This window comes from Rhinoraja longicauda, chromosome 4, assembly GCF_053455715.1.
Source record: "Rhinoraja longicauda isolate Sanriku21f chromosome 4, sRhiLon1.1, whole genome shotgun sequence".
NCBI classification, from domain to species: Eukaryota; Metazoa; Chordata; class Chondrichthyes; order Rajiformes; family Arhynchobatidae; genus Rhinoraja; species Rhinoraja longicauda.
Window position 1 is genome coordinate 52,182,738 of NC_135956.1, and position 21,354 is coordinate 52,204,091.

Genomic DNA, 21,354 nt, shown 5'->3' on the forward strand with positions numbered 1-21,354 from the left:
ATGGAATGTTGGCCTTCATAACAAGAGGAGTTGAGTATAGGAGCAAAGAGGTCCTTCTACAGTTGTACCAGGCCCTGGTGAGACCGCACCTGGAGTACTGTGTGCAGTTTTGGTCTCCAAATTTGAGGAAGGATATTCTTGCTATTGAGGGCGTGCAGCGTAGGTTCACTAGGTTAATTCCCGGAATGGCGGGACTGTCGTATGTTGAAAGGCTGGAGCAATTAGGCTTGTATACACTGGAATTTAGAAGGATGAGGGGGGATCTTATTGAAACATATAAGATAATTAGGGGATTGGACACATTAGAGGTAGGAAACATGTTCCCAATGTTGGGGGAGTCCAGAACAAGGGGCCACAGTTTAAGAATAAGGGGTAGGCCATTTAGAATGGAGATGAGGAAGAACTTTTTCAGTCAGAGAGTGGTGAAGGTGTGGAATTCTCTGCCTCAGAAGGCAGTGGAGGCCAGTTCGTTGGATGCTTTCAAGAGAGAGCTGGATAGAGCTCTTAAGGATAGCGGAGTGAGGGGGTATGGGGAGAAGGCAGGAACGGGGTACTGATTGAGAGTGATCAGCCATGATCGCATTGAATGGCGGTGCTGGCTCGAAGGGCTGAATGGCCTACTCCTGCACCTATTGTCTATTGTCTATTGTCTATTGTATCTGTACACTGCGGATGGCTTGACTGTAATCATGTTTAGTCTTGTCGCTGACTGGAGAACATGCAACAAAAAGCTTTGTATTGTCCCTCGGTATACTAAAAAAGATCACCCCCTCATCCTTTTGGTGCTTGGTAGTCAGAATGGTGGGCCAGAGGATTTTCTTTGTGTGCTCTATAAAGCCAAAACACCGAAAACTATGACAAACATATGTTGAAAATTTAACTATAAACTTAAAAACATATATGAATAATTAAAGCCATTACTCTAAAGTAGAATAACTAGTAAGTTACTACCCTTCCCCTTAACTTGTGCATCGCTCATTTGAAATTGATGGGGTTTGGGACCCTGCCCCCAGTGTGACCTGGTGTAGGATCCATGAGTGGATTCCCACAGTGTAATGCTGGACAATGTCAAACTTCGAGCCCATATCTATTTCCACACTGTATAAAGTACAAGCAGAAAAAGCAAAACCACTGCTGGTTAAATGGGCAATGGTTGGCAGCAGTCTGCCAAATCAAATTTGGTATTATCCCTAGTATGTAGGATAGTGCTGGTGTACGGGGTGTACGGGGTGATCGCTGGTCGGCAGGCTGAAGTGCCTGTTTCCGCGCTGTTGCTCTAAAAGTTTAAAAGGATCCATGGCAGTGGTCAGGCTGCTCAGAGGAAACAGAAGAACGTCCGGCACACCTGGTGATGTCTTGGACTGGTAACTCAGAGAGCCGAGCTCAAATCCCAACAAAGCAGCTGATAAATGTACATAGTAAATTAAGGTAACATGGAATGATTGGGAAATAAGGAGCTGGTATCAGTATTGTGATGAAATGAGTGACACCATGCAATAATCACGATGGGATTACTCAGTGCAGAGTCTGTTAGTTCCTTGTCCCTGGAATTTCCAAAGGGAATTCTGGAAACTAACAAAGAATGTGCACTAGTCTCAATTAAGTTTAAGTCATGCAAGCTAGTTGTTGTTTCTCCTTTTTTACCAGGTCACAGCCAAAGAGGTTTACAAAGAGGAATCAATGCCCTGTGGGTGACTAGGAAACTGGTGGATTGCGCTAAAAAGCTATCTTGATCACTGCTGCATTTCAGCAAAGGAAACCTGTTGACCTTATCCAGTCTTTTCTGTGCAACTCCAGCCCGCAGTAAAATCATTGAACATAACTGCCCACTAAAATCACTCAGTTCAAGGGGAATTGGGGACAGGCAATGAATATTGTCCCCAGCAGGACGCCCACTTCTGCGAAAGTCTGATGAAATTAGTTTGTTTGTTTTAGATTGACCGAGGAAATAAAAATGATGCACTGGCTTAACACTATGCTTCATTAATAAGGATATAAAGATGCTTCCTCTATTTGTTGCAAATACTCATGTCTGTCATTTTAATTGTGATATTATACCTATTATTTTAAGCTCTTTACTCTCTGCATTTAAATACCAGGGAAATGCAATTCCTGCAGAATCCGTTAAGCATTCATAATGTTCACTCCGAGTAATTTCAAGGTCAATGATTGTAATGCAGGGACTAAAGCTTTTTTATTATTACAAACTATTGTGAAGCTTAAACATTCCTTCCCAGCTGAGTCAAATATTGGCAGTGTAAGAAAGTCTCTCTGTGGAGAAGCGAAAGTCACAGCGAAATGCTGGAGAGGTCAGCAGGTCAAACGCTATGTGACTGCGACCACAGACTGCAGTGGGAATGAAAAAGAATGGCACAATAAAGCTCTGGGTGAAGAGAAACACGATTCCCATGACCATGTTTAGCAAATGACCTTGCCTACAGTTAATGATTGCATTCTGTACTTTACTGGATGCCATGAACAATCTACTCTGATGGCTTTTTAAATCTCTCCATCTTTACATATTTGCCATCGCATCCGGACTCTTATCTTGATTCCATGCCGACAAAAACCATTCCTCCCTTGTGCTGTCCCTTTGCATTCATGGCAATTGACTTTTCCCTTATGGATCATTTCCAAGCATTCACGTTGCAATGCTGCCCCTAACTCAACCTACAGCATAAAACAAAGTGCTGGAGAAACTCAGTCGATAAGGAAACATCTGTGGAAGGAATGGACGGACGATGCTTTGGGTCAGAATCCTTCCTCAGACTGAAAAAGCTGGCCAAAGACAGAGATGCTGCCCGACCTGCTGAGTTCCTCTAGCGCTATATTTTTTGCTCAAAATTTCAGCATCTGCAATTATTTGTGTCTCACCTCAACCTATACTTGGTCTAATACATTCACAATTCTGTAAACATCAAGAGTCTTATAGACTCTGAACCCTTCCCAAGAATTTGCACTTTCAACAGCTCCATTTTCTTGCTGGATGCGATCAAGATTAGCTCACTGCAGCACCTTATGCTGAGCTCTGTGCTTCCTGCCTTGTGGACTCTTGTAATGCCACAACTGCTGCCATTTTACCTCTGAGCCTTCTGTGCTGTTTGAATAGATTTTTCCTCTAAACCGCCTGCCTTTGTAGTTCAAGAATAGCCCATTGTTCTAACACAGCCAAGATGCTGATGCTATTTACTAGGACTACTTATAATGGACTATCATCTTCCTGCCTTGGACTTGGAAATTGTTGCCCCTGGTACCTCAGCTGGACTAATTCTCTGACCAGCTTGTGACTTTTGAGAGTCTGTTTCCCAAACTCTTGGCCTTTCTTCAATGGATACCTTCTTCCCTCATATTTTGCCGTCTTCCACACAATACCTGGTTCACTTGTTGACCTGCAGTCAACACATAGCCAGCCTCTAATTGTTGACAACCAAACAGTTTTCAGTGCAAATTCACGACTTGCAAAGAATGAGTTCATGTTGGTCTTTACTTTTCTGAATGCATGTTTCTGAATACATCCCTGTTATCCATTCTCATTGCAAACCTATTCCTGGAAATATCCCATTCCTTTCACTACCATCGATTTCAACGTGGCTCTTGGATCCTTGTGAAATGATTTTCTTTCATGTCTTAGCCAAACGCCTATCATACCTCCCCTAGAGAAGGTCTTTCATTTACATGCTGGGATTTCTTTACAGCCCAAGTTTCAGATTCAAATATAGATATTTCTTTGTCATATACACCAGGGTGCAATGAAATTCCTTGTTCACTTGACGCACCCAGAATAACAGTATATTTACAGTAACCGCAATTGCCTTATGTCTGGCCATGTCTTCAGTAACTGTTCTCTCTTGTCCCAGGTTGCACTGCCAAATCTGCAGCTCAACATTTCCCAGAATAAAATGTCCCTTCCCAATTTTCACCGTGACCTAATGTGAGACCTTGTTTGCTGTTCGTGGCATCCTGTGTCGCTGGGTCCCCCATTTATCTTCTTCTGGCATAAGGGTGCGTTTCTCTGCTCTGCGTCCTATCCTTATGGTAACAATATTGTTCACCCTCAAGAGCATTTCAACACTTTCCTTGCACAGGAAGAAATCAGTTCCCGAACATTCCTACATGCCCCTTGCCTGCAATACCACTGCCCTACTTAGAGAACTCCATTTACACTGAATCACAGTTCTGCTTTCCGCTAACATAGAAATAAACCAAAGTCCACACCAGAGTGGTCCGGCTTTGCCGATTGTATTAGCAAATATTTGTAAGCACAGGTATAAACTGAACATCTCTTATTGAAGGTGGCAACTTTCAATTAAACTGCAGTGTCTGGTACAACAACGCCAATTTGTGCATAGCAAGCTATCAAAAAGCATCGCTGGGATACTGACCTGAATAAATAATGACGAGGATATCACGAAGAATAATCTATTGTTCAAAAAGAGTGATGGGATTTTTTACATCCACCACACAGAGCAGATAGAGCTTTAGGATTTAAATCTAATCCAAAAGACCACTGGAGTGTCAACGACAATTTTGTTGCTCAAGTCCCTGGAGTGGATCTTGAACCTATGACTTCTGTGATGGTTACGCATCAGCAATTTTTATTCACATACACAGAAACGTCTTTGCCAGATTTCAGCATCACTTAAGGACATATAACATAAACAATGCCATCATTACGGAGCATTTCTGATGTGTTACATCATGGGAAAATAACCAAGTGTTACAGGCTTATGCTAACATAGAGGGAGTCAGAGAGAGAGAGAGAGAGAGAGAGAGAGAGACAAACAGAGAATGACAAGAGATAGAGTGAAACAGAGAGTGACAGAGAGAGAGAGACAGAGTGACAGAGAGTGAGACAGAGAGAGAGAGAGCGAGACAGGGAGAGTGAGACAGAGAGAGACAGAGATAGTGAGACAGAGTGACAGAGAGAGAGAGAGAGAGAGAGAGAGAGAGAGAGAGAGAGAGAGAGAGAGAGAGAGAGAGAGAGAGAGACAGGGAGAGTGAGACAGGGAGAGTGAGACAGAGAGATAGTGAGACAGAGTGACAGAGAGAGAGAGAGAGAGAGAGAGAGAGAGAGAGAGAGAGAGAGAGAGAGAGAGAGAGACAGAGAGAGAGTGAGACAGAGAGAGATAGAGTGAGACAGAGTGACAGAGAGTGAGACAGAGTGATACAGTGAGAGAGTGATACATAGTGAGAGAGCTAGACAGTGAGACAGAGAGAGTCAGAGTGAGGCAGAGACAGAGTGCGAGTAAAACAGAGAGAATGCGAGTGAGACAGAGAGCGTGAGTGAAACACAGACTGAAAAAGTAAAACAGAGACAGAATGAGAGAGACAGACAGAGACAGAAACAGACGTAGAAATGCAAAGACACAGAGAGTAAGAGCGACCATGTGAGAGAGCAACAGAGAGAAAGAGAGTGGAATAGTGAGAGAAAGTGAGTGAGACAGAGAGAGTGAGTGAGTGTGAGAGTGTGCACGAGTGAGTGTAAGACAGTGAGAGTGAGAGAGATTATTTGGACTCACCATGTAAATCATCCCAAATTCTCCACCCTAGCAGGTTATCATTCTGGGCACAAACCCTCCATGTTTGCCCTCCAATTCCAGCACACCCATATTCTGCCCCATCACAGCTTTAAGTGCATTTCCACTGCTGGGGCTGTTCTATCCAAACCACTGAACGACTGCTGCAGAACTGCCACTGACTGCCTTAAGCTATTGAATATCAATAGCTGGAACATTCCCATTGGAACAGGCCCTCCAGACATCTGGAGAACTGCAGACGGCCAAAATTAAACACTATGATTCTACCCCCCACCCTCCCCACCCACACGAGCATTTGCAGCAAATGTGTCTCATGGACCCGAGACAGTCAATGTGGGTACAAGGCCGACTGTTCAGCTTCCCGTGGAGGTGGGGACGGAATAGAAATGGACCGTCTGCAAGGCCTTAAACTGTTTCCTTCCCAAGCAGGAGCCAACACAGTGCAGTGGGGCTGCACTACAACATCCAGCACCTGTGAACATGTCCATGCCCACTGCTGCAGTATTCAATCTACACTAAAACTCCGACAACTCGGCACCATCAGGGTTTCTGTTGGTCCTGGACTTTCAAACTTTGCGGACTGTTGGAAGTTGTTCCTCTACTTTCCACCTTCCCATTATGATTTAACCTGCACGAGACTGTTTATTTCTTAATTCCAAATGAAATACAGGAACATAAAATATCAGCTGAAAATCAATGGCTGTACAAACCTTGACCGTCTGGGATGACTCGATTGGCAAGGCCAAACTCGTGGGCTTCCTGTGCACTAACGGGACGACCAGTCGGTATTAGGTCCCATGCCCTGGATAACCCAATTAGCTTTGGTAGTCTTACAGTGCCTCCGTCGATGAGTGGAACACCTAGGAAAACAAATGCAGGCACTGCTTTATACGGCTTCAGCACTCTAGCCAATGCAACAAGTTACAGGTTTCTGCTCATTATATATAATTACCAAATCGTCTGCAGAAGACTCCATGACAGCGCTTTCCTCCATTACATGCAGGTCAGCTAACAAGGAGAGTGCTAATCCACCAGTATGGTACTGACATGGATAGAAAATTTGTTGACAGACAGAAAGCAAAGAGTGGGGATAAATGGGTCCCTTTCAGAATGGCAGGCAGTGACTAGTGAGGTACTGCAAGGCTCGGTGCTGGGACCGCAGCTATTTACAATATACATTAATGACTTGGATGAAGGGATTAAAAGTAACATTAGCAAATTTGCAGATAACACAAAGCTGGGTGGCAGTGTGAACTGTGAGGAAGATGCTATGAGGTTGCAGGGTGACTTGGACAGGTTGTGTGAGTGGGCAGATGCATGGCAGATGCAGTTTCATGTGGATAAATGTGAGGTTATCCACTTTGGCGGTAAGAATAGGAAGGCAGATTATTATCTGAATGGTGTCAAGTTAGGAAAAGGGGACGTACAACGAGATCTGGGTGTCCTAGTGCATCAGTCACTGAAAGGAAGCATGCAGGTACAGCAGGCAGTGAAGAAAGCCAATAGAATGTTGGCCCTCATGACAAGAGGAGTTGAGTATAGGAGCAAAGAGGTCCTTCTGCAGTTGGTGCTGGCTTGAAGGGCCGAATAGCCTACTCCTGCACATATTGTCTATTGTCTACTGTCTACCAGCTACTGCATAGCCAGTCACCACAGCAACCACTGGTTTTGAAAACTGCAGCCATTGTTACAAAGGTGAAGGAGACCATCATCAGAGATTTTTTGTTTGCTGATGACTGTGCCCTCAACGCCAGCACAGAGCAGAAGATGCAGCATGAAATGGACTGCTTCTCACAGGCCTGTGACAACTTTGGTACCAAAAAGTCTGAAGTTATGTGCCAGCCCGCACCTGGAAAGCCCTACCAGGAACCACACATCACAGTGAAGGGGCAGAATCTACAGGCAGTCGACAGCTTTACCTATCTGGGTAGTACACTCTCGCGAGTGGTGAACATTGACGCTGAGGTCAACAACAGGATTGCCAAGGCCAGCGCTGCCTTTGGGCGACTCTGTGAGAATGTTTGGGAGCAGAGAGGACTCAGCCTTACCATCAAGCTGAGGGTCTACCACTCTTCTCTATGCCAAACAGCTCAACCACTTTCACTTGAACTGCCTACGCAGACTCCTTCACATCAGGTGGCAGGACAAAATTCCCGACACAGAGGTCTTGGAACGGGCCGGAATCCCCAGCGTCCACACCCTCCTACGGAAAGCCCAAGCCAGATGGGCAGGCCATGTCGTCAGAATGCCCGAGAGTCGACTGCCAAAACAGCTTCTGTATGGAGAACTGTGTCAGAGCAAGTGCTCAATAGGAGGACAGAAGAAACGGCTTAAGGACTGCCTCAAAGTGTCCCTCAAAGACTTGGACATCAACCTCAGCACTTGGGAGTCTCTTGCTCTGGACCGTCCAACCTGGCGTAGCAAGCTCACCACAGGAGCCCGTGCAGCAGAGAACAGGCGCACTGCAGAGGCCCAGAGGAAACGCATTGCGGGCAAGGCCCGGGCTACCTCCACGTCCACTGCAGCACCCATCCACTTGTGTCCTACGTCTGGGCGTGCCTTCCGGGCCCGGATTGGCCTCACCAGTCACTTCCGGACCCACAGTCACCAATCCTCCAACTGAAAGTGAAGTCATGGTCATCTTCGAACCCGAAGGACGAACAACAACAACATTCACTGGAATTTAGAAGGATGAAAGGATATCTTATAGAAACATATAACATTCTTAAAGGATTGGACAGGCTAGATGCATGAAAAATGGTCCCAATGTTGGGGGAGACCAGAACCAGGGTCACAGTTTCAGCATAAGGGGTAGGCCATTTAGGACTGAGATGAGAAACTTTTTTACCCAGAGAGTTGTGAATCTGTGGAATTCTCTGCCACAGAAGGCAGTGGAGGCCAATTCACTGGATGTTTACAAGAGGAAGTTAAATTTAGTTCTTAGGGCTAAAGGAATCAAGGGATATGGGGAAAAAGCAGGAACGGGGGACTGATTTTAGGTGATCAGCCATGATCATATTGAATGGCGGTGCTGGCTCGAAGGGCCGGATGGCCTACTCCTGCACCTATTTTTCTATGTTTCTATATTCTATGTTTCTATCACACATGGAATAAAAAGATAAATTCAAGATAATCACTGCTGGTTAGAACACATACAAATCCCTGTAGTGCACGAACACAGGTGTGTGAACACCAACAATGTCTGAAGAAAGGCCAAAACGTCACCTATCCATGTTCTCCAGGGATGCTGCCTGACCCGCTGAGTCACTCTAGCACTTTGTGTCTTTTGTTTTGATCCTCAAGCTGAACCACATCCAAACCGACAGAAGGCTGTGGAGGCCAAGTCAATGGATATTTTTAAGGCAGAGATTAATAGATCCTTGATTAATATGGGTGTCAGGGGTTGTTGGGAAAAGGGAGGAGAATGGGGTGAGAGGAAATGATAGATCAGCCATGATTGAATGGCTTAATGGGCCGAATGGCCTAATTCTGTTCCTATAACTTATGACATGGCCGATCCCAACTGGGCATTGCCTGGTGATCCGGATGTAGGCGACGGCTGCAATGGGCCTTTATGGCCAGCTGCAGCTGGGACTTTGAAATTGCCGCAAAACCTGGTGTATATGGGCTCAGTGGGCTATATCTATGCATTATGTATTTAATCAAGAATTGTACTTAAGTCACTGAATATCAAAGAATATCACTGCACCTTGGTACACGTGATAGTAAAGAACCATTGAATGTCATTGCATTTATATATAACACCACGCCTTGATGATCCAGGGTGGTATATATCGCAAAATGTCTATCATAAAGCAGGAAATAGGAAGTAAGTTGGGAAAACCAAGTGGCCGTGTAGTCAGCAAGGGGAATTTTACAGGGACTTTTCCAAGAGAGAAAGGCGGACAGAAAATCTTTGAAAAGAACTGCACATCCTGGTTGTTGACCGGTCTGACACCAACTCTGGAGCTGTGGAAGAAAATCAGAACAACTCTACACAGAACAACTCTGCAGAGAACATTTACTAGAATGGTACCAGGGTTGGGGGTTTTATTAATCTGCAGTGGCCAATGTCCCCCGGGACGGGTTAAATTGGATTTGGTGCAGTTCAGTGTGAGTAGTTGGGTCAGTGAGTTCTGCCCTCTTTGCACAGCTACCGTTACACTTAGAGATGGCCACATTTCACACCAGGACCTAACTCCAAGACAATTTAGCTTTGTATATTTCAGGAGCCAGGTATCGTTGCTAAGGCTATTGTACAGCCTATTAAAAACAAAGTGCTGGAAATATTCAACAGGTCAGGCAGCATATGTAAAGAGATAAACAGAGTTAACATTTCAGTTCGAAGGTATTTATTCACAAAATGCTGGAGTAACTCAGCAGGTCAGGCAGCATTCCAGGAGAGAAGGAATGGGTGACGTTTCGAAACATCACCCATTCCTTCTCTCCTGAGATGCTGCCTGACCTGCTGAGTTACTCCAACATTTTGTGAATAAATACCTTCGATTTGTACCAGCATCTGCAGTTATTTTCTTACACTAACATTTCAGTTTAGTGAACTTTCATAATATGGCATCCCCTAGAGCAGCGTTTCTCAACCGGGGTTCCCTGGAACCCTAGGGTTCCGCGAGAGGTCGCTAGGGGTTCCGAGAGAAATAGTGATAAATAGGCTAATCGTATGTAAAAGCATTTTTGAGTCATTTTTGTGTTTAATTTCATATTCGTAATTTTATTATACACGTACAGCATATTCTTGGAAAATTCTTGGGTACTATAATAAAGTCTTCAACCTGTTATCTATTTGCCCTCGCCGTCAGCCACGTTCGACCTGAAATGGCACCCACCCGAGCGACGGGAGTGGCGGCCAATGAGGGGGAGGGGGGCTGCTGAGCCGTCCAGCTGCCGCTGCTGCTGAGCCATTGAGCTGAAACTTTAATAAATGCGCTCTCCCCACCCCCCCTCGTTAGCAGGACCAGCGCCCGTCCCGGCGTGCCGCGCGCCTGACCTTCCTCCCATGGTGTAGCGTGGCGGCGGAGGGTCAAACAAGATGGCCGTGGCTGCCGAGTTGCCGCTGCAGGAGAGGTTTCCACCCAACAGGTGGTCCACGGCTTGCTCTGGCCGACGCGATGGCCGTCCGGGGCCAAGGTGAGTGGCTCCCTCTCCCCTTTCCTGTCCACCGTCGCCTGCCAACGGCCCCGGGGGACACTCCCCAGACGCCAAACGGGTCCACGGACCGTCAGTTGGGGAAGGGTTGCCAGGCCCGCAGGTGAGGCTTGCACCCAACATGGGTTGCCACGCCCGCAGGAGAGGTTTGCACAGAGGGTTCCGTTTTATTTGTTTAAGTGTTATTTATCGTTAATAAAGATATATAATAATTTTTACGTAGGGGTTCCCTGAGACATGAAAATTATATCAGGGGTTCCGCAAGTGTAAAAAGGTTAAGAAACGCTGCTCTAGAGCTACAGTATGTCTTCGAGTAAAGTGATTAATTTACTGTATTACTATTCAGAGGCCCTAAACATTTGATCTGGAACCACAAGTTCATATCCCATTATTGCAGCTAAGGAGCTTAAATTTGATGAATGAAATGTAGAATCATTGAGTCTTTCAGCACATAAACAGGCCTTTAAGCCCAATGAGCCCATTACACCAATCCCACTTAATTCTCCCACCATTCCCATATCTTCTTCTTTGATTCTAATACTACCTACAGCTAAGCAACAACTTAAATGGTGAATTAACCTGCCAGCCCACATATCTTTGGCATGTAGGAGGAAATGGAACATTTAGGGGAAACCCAGACTGTCACAAGAGGAACCTGTAAACTACACGCCAGAGGTCGGGGTTGATTTGGAACTGTGAGCTGACAGATCTACCAGCTGTGCCACTGTGCCAGGCAGCTGCCATAAAGCTGGAAGAAACAGAAAATCTCTGTAAGGTGATTGAATTAAGCACCCACCCAGCTTACTTCAGGGAAGGGACTCTGCCAACCTTCCAAGTTTGGTTCATGTGCGACTCCAGACTCACCAACATGGTTGACTCTTATGGTCTTCTAAAGTGGCCCAGCATGCCACATTCAGCAGGAAATTAAGGATGGACAACCAATACTGGCCTTGCCAGTAATGTTCACATACCACAGATACACTAAAAAAAGATGCCAGACCAGATAGCAAAACGTCACGTTTCAGTTTTCATGCATTTTAGTTTACATTCCAAGCTTTCTAATATATTCCCTTTGAAACATGCACCCTCTACTGATCAAGACGGGAAACTTAAACTTGCAAAACAGAGAACAAAAAGTGCTGTAAATGCACACCAGGCCATTGGTAGCTGAGAAAAGACTAAATCAGGAACTTTCAACAAAGACTATGCTTGGCACAGAAACCTACATTTTCCACATCAGAACCCAATACAAAACCAAAATCCGCCCATCCAAAGCCACAAGAAATTGCAGAGAATTGTGGTCTCAGCCCAGACCATCACACAAGCCAACCTCCCTTCCATTGACTCAATCTACACCTCAAGCTGCCTCAGCAAGACCACCTGCATAATAATGTACGAGTCTCATCCCAGACACTCCCTCTTCTCCCCTTTCCTATCAGGCAAGAGGTACAGAAGTATGTAAACGCACACCTCCAGCTGTTATCAAGCAACTGAACCACCCTATCAACAACTAGAGAGCGGTCCTGAGCTACCATCTATCTCACTGGAAACCCTCAGACTATCTTTATTCAGACTTCATCTTGCTCTGTACTCTGCGGACAGCTCAATTGTAATCATGTATAGTCTTTCTGCTGACTTGTTGGCATGAAACAAAAAGCATTTCACTGTGTTTGTGAGAATATACTAAACTAAACAATTACTATTGTTATTGTGTTTTTCACATCTCCATTCAACAGGTCCAAATAAACCGAGGACACCTCTTGTTGACTTTATGTAACTTCCTTTTGTAGCCATGACAGGATCTAGCAGTTTAGTTTTGGTTTAGTTTAGAGTTACTGTGCTGGATCAGGCCCGTCGCCCACCGAGCCCACATCGACCAGCGATCCCCGTACTCTAGCACGAAACTACACACTAGAGACAATTTGCAATTTTTAATTGTAGCCAATTAACCTACAAACCTGCATGTCTTTGGAGTGTGGGAGGAAACTAGTGCTCCCGGAGAAACCCACGTGGACACACAGAAAACATACAAACTCCATACAGATAACACCCGTAGTCAGGATCGAACCTGGGTCTCTGAAGCTGCAAGGCAGCAACTCTACTGCTGCGCCACCAAGCTGCCCCCAGGAGTTTGCTTCATGAATGTAGAAATGTGAGTTAGCCGATCCTCACCTCGAGGATGCTCATCCACCTGTCTCTAACTAAATTTAACTGCCTTGGTTTCCTTCACCTGAATATCATTTAAAAAGGCAAATAATATTTAAAAACTGCTAAAATACAGGTGATGGAAATTGGAAGTAAACCTTCCTGAGCTCCAGAAAATGCTAGAAATAGTTAATCAGCATGTGGACCAGAGAGCAAGCTTAATGTTTCTGATGTGGATGGTGGTTGATCAACCCGAGTTCAACACTTTCTATTCTCTACATTCCCACTCAGCATCAGTAAGAGACCCAGGGGCGATCTTACAGAGGTTTATCAAATCATGAGGGGCATAACGAGGGTGAATACATGCAGTCTTTTTCCTCGGGTTGGGGAATCAAATACTAGAGAGCCTATGTTTAAGGTGAGAGGAGAAGAATTTAGTAGAAACCTGAAGGGAAACCTTTTCACACAGAGGGTGGTGGGTATATGGCACTATGCCAACATTTAATAGACATTTGGACAGGTGCATGGATAGGAAAGATTTAGAGGGGTGTAGGACAAATGTGATTAAATGGGTAAAATGTGTTTCTTGATCGGCAAAGATGAGTTGGGCCTGTTCTGTATGCCATGTCTTTATGATTTTATTTCCTAAATTTCCTCAGTACCAATTTGCTGGGTGCAGTACATCTTTTATCAATTAATCGGGTGGTAAGACAGTGCATCACCAGAGACCCTGCTTCAAACCTGCCTTCAGGCACTGTCTACATGGAGTTTGAACCTTCTCCTGTTGATTGCATGGGTTTCGTCTCATATCGCAAAGACATGTGGGTTGGTAGGTTAATAGGCTGCAATAAATCGCTTCCATCGCATAGATAAGGGGTAGAATCTGAGTGGGAGGGGAAGGTTGATGAGAATAAGAGCAGATTAAAAATTGGATTAATATCATATTAGTGTTTAAATGGATGGGTGGTGGTCAGCCTGGGCTCGGTGGGATGAAGGTCCTAGTTCTGTGCTACATAGATCTCTATGACAAGAATAGCAAAGGAGCAGTCATCTTTGTGCAAGAATATTGATCAGAACAATGCACAGTGAGTTGGTAGAGGCTTTTGGGGATCGTAAACACTGACAGGGGCTGCATTCACAATGAACCTAGAGCCTATTTCTGTCTCATGATTTTCTCTAACTCTGCACACACTTTCCATTTTATTGGTCTTTTCCTACTGTTCAACCACAATCTCTTTTTCAACCACGGAATCATGGAATTGTCATTGAACAGAAAGAGCCTGTCAGTCCAGACTGGATCTTCGCAGAGAAATCCTGTCATTCCCATTCTCCTACTCTTTCCTGTCCAATTCCTTTTTGAAGGCACCAATTGTCTCTGTTTCAATCAGAAGAGAATTCCAGATCATAACCATTTCCTCTGTAAAAAAAACCATTTTGCTTCAAGCCTCTTTTGTATTTCTTGCTTTCCGTTTCAAGTTTTAAATCTATATCCCCTTGTTCTTGCACCATCTGTTAATGGGAACAAGTTCCTTCCATTTCCCCGAATCCAGACTCAATCTTGGCCAGCTCCATTAAATTCCCTCTCAATGTTCTTTATTCCCAGAACAAACCTGGCTTCTCCACTCTAACCTTTGGAACTGAAATCCCTGTTCCCTACTTAATCTTTTCTGCATGAGAGCAAGCATATTGTTTAAAGAATAAAATCATAAATATGAGAGTCTAAAACATCAAAGATATATTTTTTCTTTACAAGTAAACCACAAGATCTTGGTATTAATGAAGGACTAGTTCCTTATTTTTGATCCCATTCCAACATCCAGGTGTTCCAGAGACAGAACTAATAGTCCACGCTTGGCTTCTTTCCCCAATCCCAGCCCTTATCTCTGTAAACTTCCACAACTCTAAACCCCCATAGATCTCCGTGTTCTTCCAATTCTGGTTTCCACCACTTTATTACTGGTGACTATGCCTTCAATTGACAAGCCCCCAAACCCTCAAACTCCCTCCATAGTGTCTGGAACTCCCTCTTTACCCTCTGTAGCTTCCTCCCGAACCTCTGGATCTCCCTCCTTAACCTCTGGAACTCGTTCCCTAACATGAGAAACTCCCTCCCCGTAACAACTGGAGCTCCCACTGTTATTCCTGGAACTCCCTCTGTAAAAGCCTGGAACTCCGTCCGTAATCCATGGCAATCCTTCCATTGTCATTTCACCTCTGAAGCCCCTAGGCTTCCTTACCAAAGCAGTTATCCTTTTTTTCTGTGGACCATTGTGGAATTATGTCTGATATCATTCCTGGACATTTCCCTCTGTTCGAATTTCTACACAAATGCATGTTGTTGCTGAGAGCTCTTCAGTGCATCATGCTAGTCGTCAACATATAGTGGATGAGAGTCTGCCTCATGGTATTTGATGATACATACCAAAGGACCTAGGTCTTTGGTGACATCTTATTCATACTTAGCAACATCTGCATCTTGAGCAAACTCCTTCAAGTCATAACCAACAGACGAGTTGCCTCCTGCAAAAATCCAGAGAGAGGACGTCAGCAACTGGTCCACTGAAAGACGCGCAAGTCATTGTATCAAAGGGGAATTCTTAAAGGGAGATTAAAAAGTCTTGTATTTCTATAGAGCCATTTACATTCCTTTCACGATATTGTAGCGACCATAGAGAGTGGTCCTAGGTGTCGAACCCTCAGATTGGCCAGCAAGGTCACGTGTGGGTGCGACCGTAAGGATTGGTCCAGGGAGTGAGACCGCTGATTGGACAGCGTCGTCACGTGCGGTTTTGGCGCCCAAAAGAGTCAGTTGAGAGACTTCTTCGAAGTGAACAGTTAGTTTTAATGGTTGTCTGTAATCTCGTTATGTAAACCTTGTGATCGAATATTGCTCTCGCAATAAACTTCTTCAACAAAGAACGAGCCTCCAGACTCGCCATAATATCCCAGATCACTTTGCAACAATTGAAGAAACTCTGAAGGCAGTTCCTGTTGTGATGGCGGAAAAAAACAACTAATCTATTCACAGTAACCTTCCATGCTCAACAATGTGATACATTTGCCAGATGTCATAGAAACATAAAAATAGATGCAGGAGGAGGGCATTAGGCCCTTCGAGCCAGCACTGCCATTCATTGTGATCATGGCTGATCATCCACAAGCAGTAACCTGTGCCTGCCTTCTCCCCATATCCCTTGATTCCTCTAGCCCCTAGAGCTCTATCTAACTCTCTTTTAAATTCATTCAGTGAATTGGCCTCCACTGTCTTCTGTGGCAGAGAATTCCACAAATTCACAACTCTCTGGGTGAAAAAGTTTCTTCTCACCTCAGTTTTAAATGGTCTCCCCTTTATTCTTAGACTGTGGCCCCTGGTTCTGGACTCCCCCAACATTGAGAATATTTTCCTGCACCTAGCTTGTCCAGTCCCTTTATAATTTTATACGACTCTATAAGATCCCGTCTCATCCAGTGAATACAAGCCCAGTCTTTCCAATCTTTCCTCATATGACAGTCCCGCCATCCCAGGGATTAACCTCGTGAACCTACACTGCACTGCCTCAATTGCAAGGACATCCTTACTCAAATTAGGAGACCAAAACTGCACACAATACTCTAGATGTGGTCTCACCGGGGCCCTGTACAACTGCAGAAGGACCTCTTTGCTCCTGTACTCAAATCCTCTCGTTATGAAGGCCAACATGCCATTAGCTTTCTTCAATGCCTACTGTATCTGCACGCTTACCTTCAGTGACTGGTGCACAAGGACACCCAGGTCTCGTTGCACCTCCCCTTTACCTAATCTGACACCATTGAGATAATAATCTGCCTCCTTGTTTTTGCCGCCAAAGTGGATAACCTCATATTTATCTACATTATACTGCATCTGCCATGCATCTCCCCACTCACTCAACCTGTCCAAATCTTGCTGGTGTTTTGGAGCCTGGAAATAGTATCTTTAGCCCATTGAGTTCATACCTACCATCACTCCCCATTTACACTTCTGAATGACAATACCACATGACTGGTAAGCTCCAAGAAATTTAGGTACTCCAGGGAATAGAGTTCCAGCCTGCTCAACCTCTCCCTATAGCTCAGACCCTCAAGTCCTGGCAACATCCTTGTAAAATTAAATGTGCTATCTCCAAGTTTGCAGATGACACAGTATCAGTGTGAGCTACGATGAGGTTGCTTTGAGGCTGCAGGATGACCTGGATAGGTGAAGTGAATGGGTAGATGCATGGCAGATGCAGTATAATGAGGATAAATGTGAGGTTATCCACTTTGGTGGCAAGAACAGGAAGGCAGATTATTATCTCAATGGTGTCATATTAGGAAAAGGGGAGGTGCAACGAGACCTGGGTGTGCTTTCAAATCAGTCACTAAAAGTAAGCAAGCAGGTACAGCAGGCAGTGAAGAAAGCTAATGGCATGTTGGCGTTCATTGCGAGAGGATTTAAGTTTAGGAGTAAGAAGGTCCTACTGCAGTTGCACATGGCCCTGGTGAGACCGCACCTGGAGGGCACCTGGTGTGCAATTTTGGTCTCCTAATTTGAGGAAGGACATTATTGAGGGACTGCAGCGTTAGTTCACCAGGTTAATTCCTGGGATGGCGGGACTGACATATGATGAAAGAATGGGTCGACTGGGCTTGTATTCACAGGAATTCAGAAGGATGAGAGGGGATCTTATGAAACATATAAAATTCTTAAAGGACAGGCTGAATGTAGGAAAAATATTCCTGATGTTGGGGTAGTCCAGAACCAGGGGTCACAGTTTAAGAATAAGGGGTTGGGAAAATAATGGCACCCAGACGGTTGTGAATCTGTGGAATTCTCTGCCACAGATGGCAGTGGAGGCCAATTCACTGGGTATTTTCAAGAGAGAGTTAGATTTAGCTCTTAGGGCTAAAGGTATCAAGGGAGGTGGAGAAAAAGCAGGAACGGGGTACTGATTTTAGATGATCAATCATGATCATATTGAATGGCGGTGCTAGCTCGAAGGGCCGAATGGCCTACTCCTGTACCTATTTTTCTATGTTTTTCGCCATGTCTCCCAAACCTCCATTGCAGTTATCAAGAGTCCACACAGTGGTCAGCTCTGGATTGAGACAGGCTGTTCGTTGTTTCCATGAAGCTTGAGAAGTGCCTTTAATCTCTACCTACTCAAGAATAGGGTGGCACAGTGGCGCAGCTGGTAGAGCAGCTGTCTCTAAGCGCCAGAGAGCCAGGTTTGATCCTGACCTCGGGTGCTGTCTGTGTGCGGTTTGAGCATTCTCCCTGTGACCGTATGGGCTTTCCTCCAGGTACTCCAGTTTTCTCCAGCATCTCAAAGACATGCAGGTTTGTACGCTAACGTGCTTCTGTAAATTCCGAAAGTGGGATAATATAGAACTAGTGTGAACAGATGATCAATGGTTAGCGTGGACCCGGTGGGTCTAAGGCCAGTTTCCATGCTGTATCTCTAAACTAATAGGCTTGCTGGGCATCACCAACAGCATATACCTGTGTGTACCAGCTAAGCCTGCATGTGTAAGGACTCTATCCTTGGTTTGCTTCTCAATAGACAATGGTTTCCTGGGATGGGATGGAAGGTGGGATTGAACACGTAAATTTCTTAGTTTAGTTTAGTTAAAAAAGATTCTTTGTCTCAAAAGGTTAATCCCGTTTCTCTTTCCACAGATGGTGCCTGATCTGCTGATGCTGTTTCCTGCGTTTTCTGCTTTAGTGCCAGATTTACAACATCTCCAATTTGCTTAACTTTCATTTACTGTGTCATCTAGATTTTGTCTTTCCAGTGGGAAGAAACAGCTCTTGTGTGTGAATTACATCTATTACTATTACTAATATCTATTACTAAACTCCAGTGCATGTCGACTCATCTTCCACAGTCGCTCTTCATAGGGCAATCCCTTGCCTCCACAATCAATCTAGAAATTTGGCACAGGATTAACTCCAACTAAGTGTACACATCTTTAGGTATGGACACCAAAACTGCACACATGGATCTTAAATTAACACTGTTACATTTCATCAGTGTACATGCAGATTAAGATACTAATTATGAATTGTCATTAAATCAAACTTCTGAGCTGACACTATCGTGAGAGGGCTGAGAATTATTTTTTCACAAGTTAACAGCCAGGAACATGGCCACAGTGCAATGATCCCAGGTTGAGATGGTACAACAGGGAATCCTCCCATCTCCAAGAAACACCAATGAACTGGTTGAGCTGTTCACCTCAATCTAACATGAATCTTTCACCAACTCCAGTTTTTTTGATAAATTTCAACTTTTACCTTGAAAGAAATTTAGTTCAAATCTTCAAACATCCACAATGGCATTTGACGACAAAATCTCCAAATTATTAATCCAAAAGTTTGTATTACCATATCCAGCATCATACCATCACACCACCACACTTCTCTGCTTCAATCCATTTGTCATAGGGCAATGTGCAGGAAGGAACTGCAGATGCAGTTTTAAACCGAAGATAGACACAAAATGCTGGAGTAACTCAGCAGGACAGGCAGCATCTCTGGAGAGAAGGAATGGGTGACGTTTCGGGTCGAGACTGAAGAAGGGTCTAGACCCAAAAAGTCACCCATTCCTTCTCTCCAAAGATGCTGCCTTTCCCGCTGAGTTACTCCAGCATTTTGTGTCATAGGGTAATGATAGGTTCTTGTATTTAGGTTGCAATAAATACATGATTGGTACCAGGAAACGATCTGAGTCCTGGACAAATTGTGAGCAATGACATTGTGGATAATATACAAACCTCTCCCATATAATACAGCTGCTGTGACAGCCCGGTCACTCTCAAAAGCGGTGAATGCTTCCAATAATTGTAGAGCGGTGGTCCTGTTTATAGCATTCCTTGTCGCTGGCCTGTTGATCCCAATAGTCAGTTACAATATGCATTATCTATCTTTAAATTACATTCAACAAGGGGCAGAAATCACTTTTACATTTTCATAATGAAAAAAATCATCCTGAACCAAGTTGGAAGAAAGTATTTCAAATTGAAGCCGCTGTAACATTTTACACTGCAGGAAAGTGTAAATGTAGTTATTAGTTATAGCATTTTTTGAACGCCAACCATTCATGAAGCAAGGAAACAGCCCTTTGACCCACTGAGTCCACATCGACCATCAATCACCTGAACACTAGTTCTATGTTCTCCCACTTCTGCATTCTTCACACCAAGGACAATTTACAGATGCCAATTAACCAACATATCTTTGGGGGGGGAGGGGAGGCCAGGGTGTCAAATTGGGAGATGACAAATAACATTATTTGGAATGAGCTGACGAGAGTACATTGGGAGCAGTTGTTATTGGGTAAATCCACATCTGACATCTGGGAGCCATTTAAGACCAGATGGCAACTGCTCTGCTCAATAAATTGCAGAGAGTTGTGGATGCCACCTCGTCCATCACATAAGCTCAGTCTCCCCCATATCCCCACTCCCCCAATCGACTCCAACTATACTTCATTCTGCCATGGGAAATCTGTCAAAATAATCAAAGATCGTTTACATCCTGGTCAGTCTCTCTGCTCCCCACTCCTGTCAGGCAGAATATACCAAAGCTGGAAGCATGTCCCCACTACCATCAGACTAACAAACATCAGACTAGTCATAAATTAAGGGTGTTTTCCCATCTCTCTGCCTACCTCACTGCGACTCTTGCACTTTTTCTAATCTGCATTTTCTCTCCAGCTATAACACTACATATTGCACGCTAGTATTTTTTTCTGTTACACTACCTGTTGTATATGTGTATAGTATGATTTGACTGGATAGGACTCCAAACAAAGTTTCTCCATCTCCATATCTCGGTACAGTTCCAATACCAATACCTCCGCAGATGCTGTTGGTTGCCTCTTGCAGTTTGCTTTTTTGCCCGACAGTTTGCACAGCCTAAAACCTGGCAGCAAGGAAGCCGGTAGGTCCAGGTATGAAGCCTGGCAGAGGCGGGCGTGCAAGGAAGAGGTGTTTCTGTGTATTTCCCCGCAGACTCACCTGCCAGCTGCTGCCGGCTGTACTGCAGCGAGCCCGTGAGGCCGGCGCTGCCCCAGCAGCCCCAGCAGCCCCAGCAGCCCCAGCAGCCCCAGCAGCCCCAGCAGCCCAGAGCGGCTCGAATGAGGAGCCGGCGGCATCGCCCGCAGCGGGACCACGCCCGGGGAAACCGGGACCCCAAACCGTCTTCACCCCCACTGCTGAACTAACCCACTTCTGCTCAAAGCAAAAATGCCCTCTACTTCCCGCGAGAGTGTCAAGAAAGGAAGGAATTCTGCAAGCAGAGGGTTTATCTTCCCAGTTTGTTGAACCTTTCATGCCTGTGACCGTGACCGTGTCCGCGCATCGAAATGTATCGGATCCGGCTACAATCTCACCGCCATGTAAAAGATTGCAACTGCTGTAATCTAGACTCTAGATTGCAACAGTTGCAATCTTTTACGTGAAAGAATCCACTAAATCCCCCCAGCACTTTTTGTCTTGCATACGTCAC

The 21,354-nt window shown here is 44.9% G+C and overlaps 1 protein-coding gene across 1 annotated transcript in view; it reads right to left on the reverse strand.

Moving 5' to 3' along the window:
• The window catches only part of LOC144593015 (putative enoyl-CoA hydratase), a 31,571-nt gene extending 10,570 nt beyond the window's left edge, over nucleotides 1-21,001 (reverse strand). The window contains 10 exon segments of the mRNA XM_078398429.1: nucleotides 6,248-6,397; nucleotides 6,490-6,513; nucleotides 6,516-6,572; nucleotides 7,170-7,212; nucleotides 9,416-9,506; nucleotides 10,543-10,608; nucleotides 14,475-14,512; nucleotides 15,268-15,365; nucleotides 19,620-19,744; nucleotides 20,865-21,001. Coding sequence (XP_078254555.1) covers nucleotides 6,248-6,397; nucleotides 6,490-6,513; nucleotides 6,516-6,572; nucleotides 7,170-7,212; nucleotides 9,416-9,506; nucleotides 10,543-10,608; nucleotides 14,475-14,512; nucleotides 15,268-15,365; nucleotides 19,620-19,744; nucleotides 20,865-21,001 — 829 coding nt within the window.
• Between the last annotated feature and the right edge of the window lie 353 nt (nucleotides 21,002-21,354).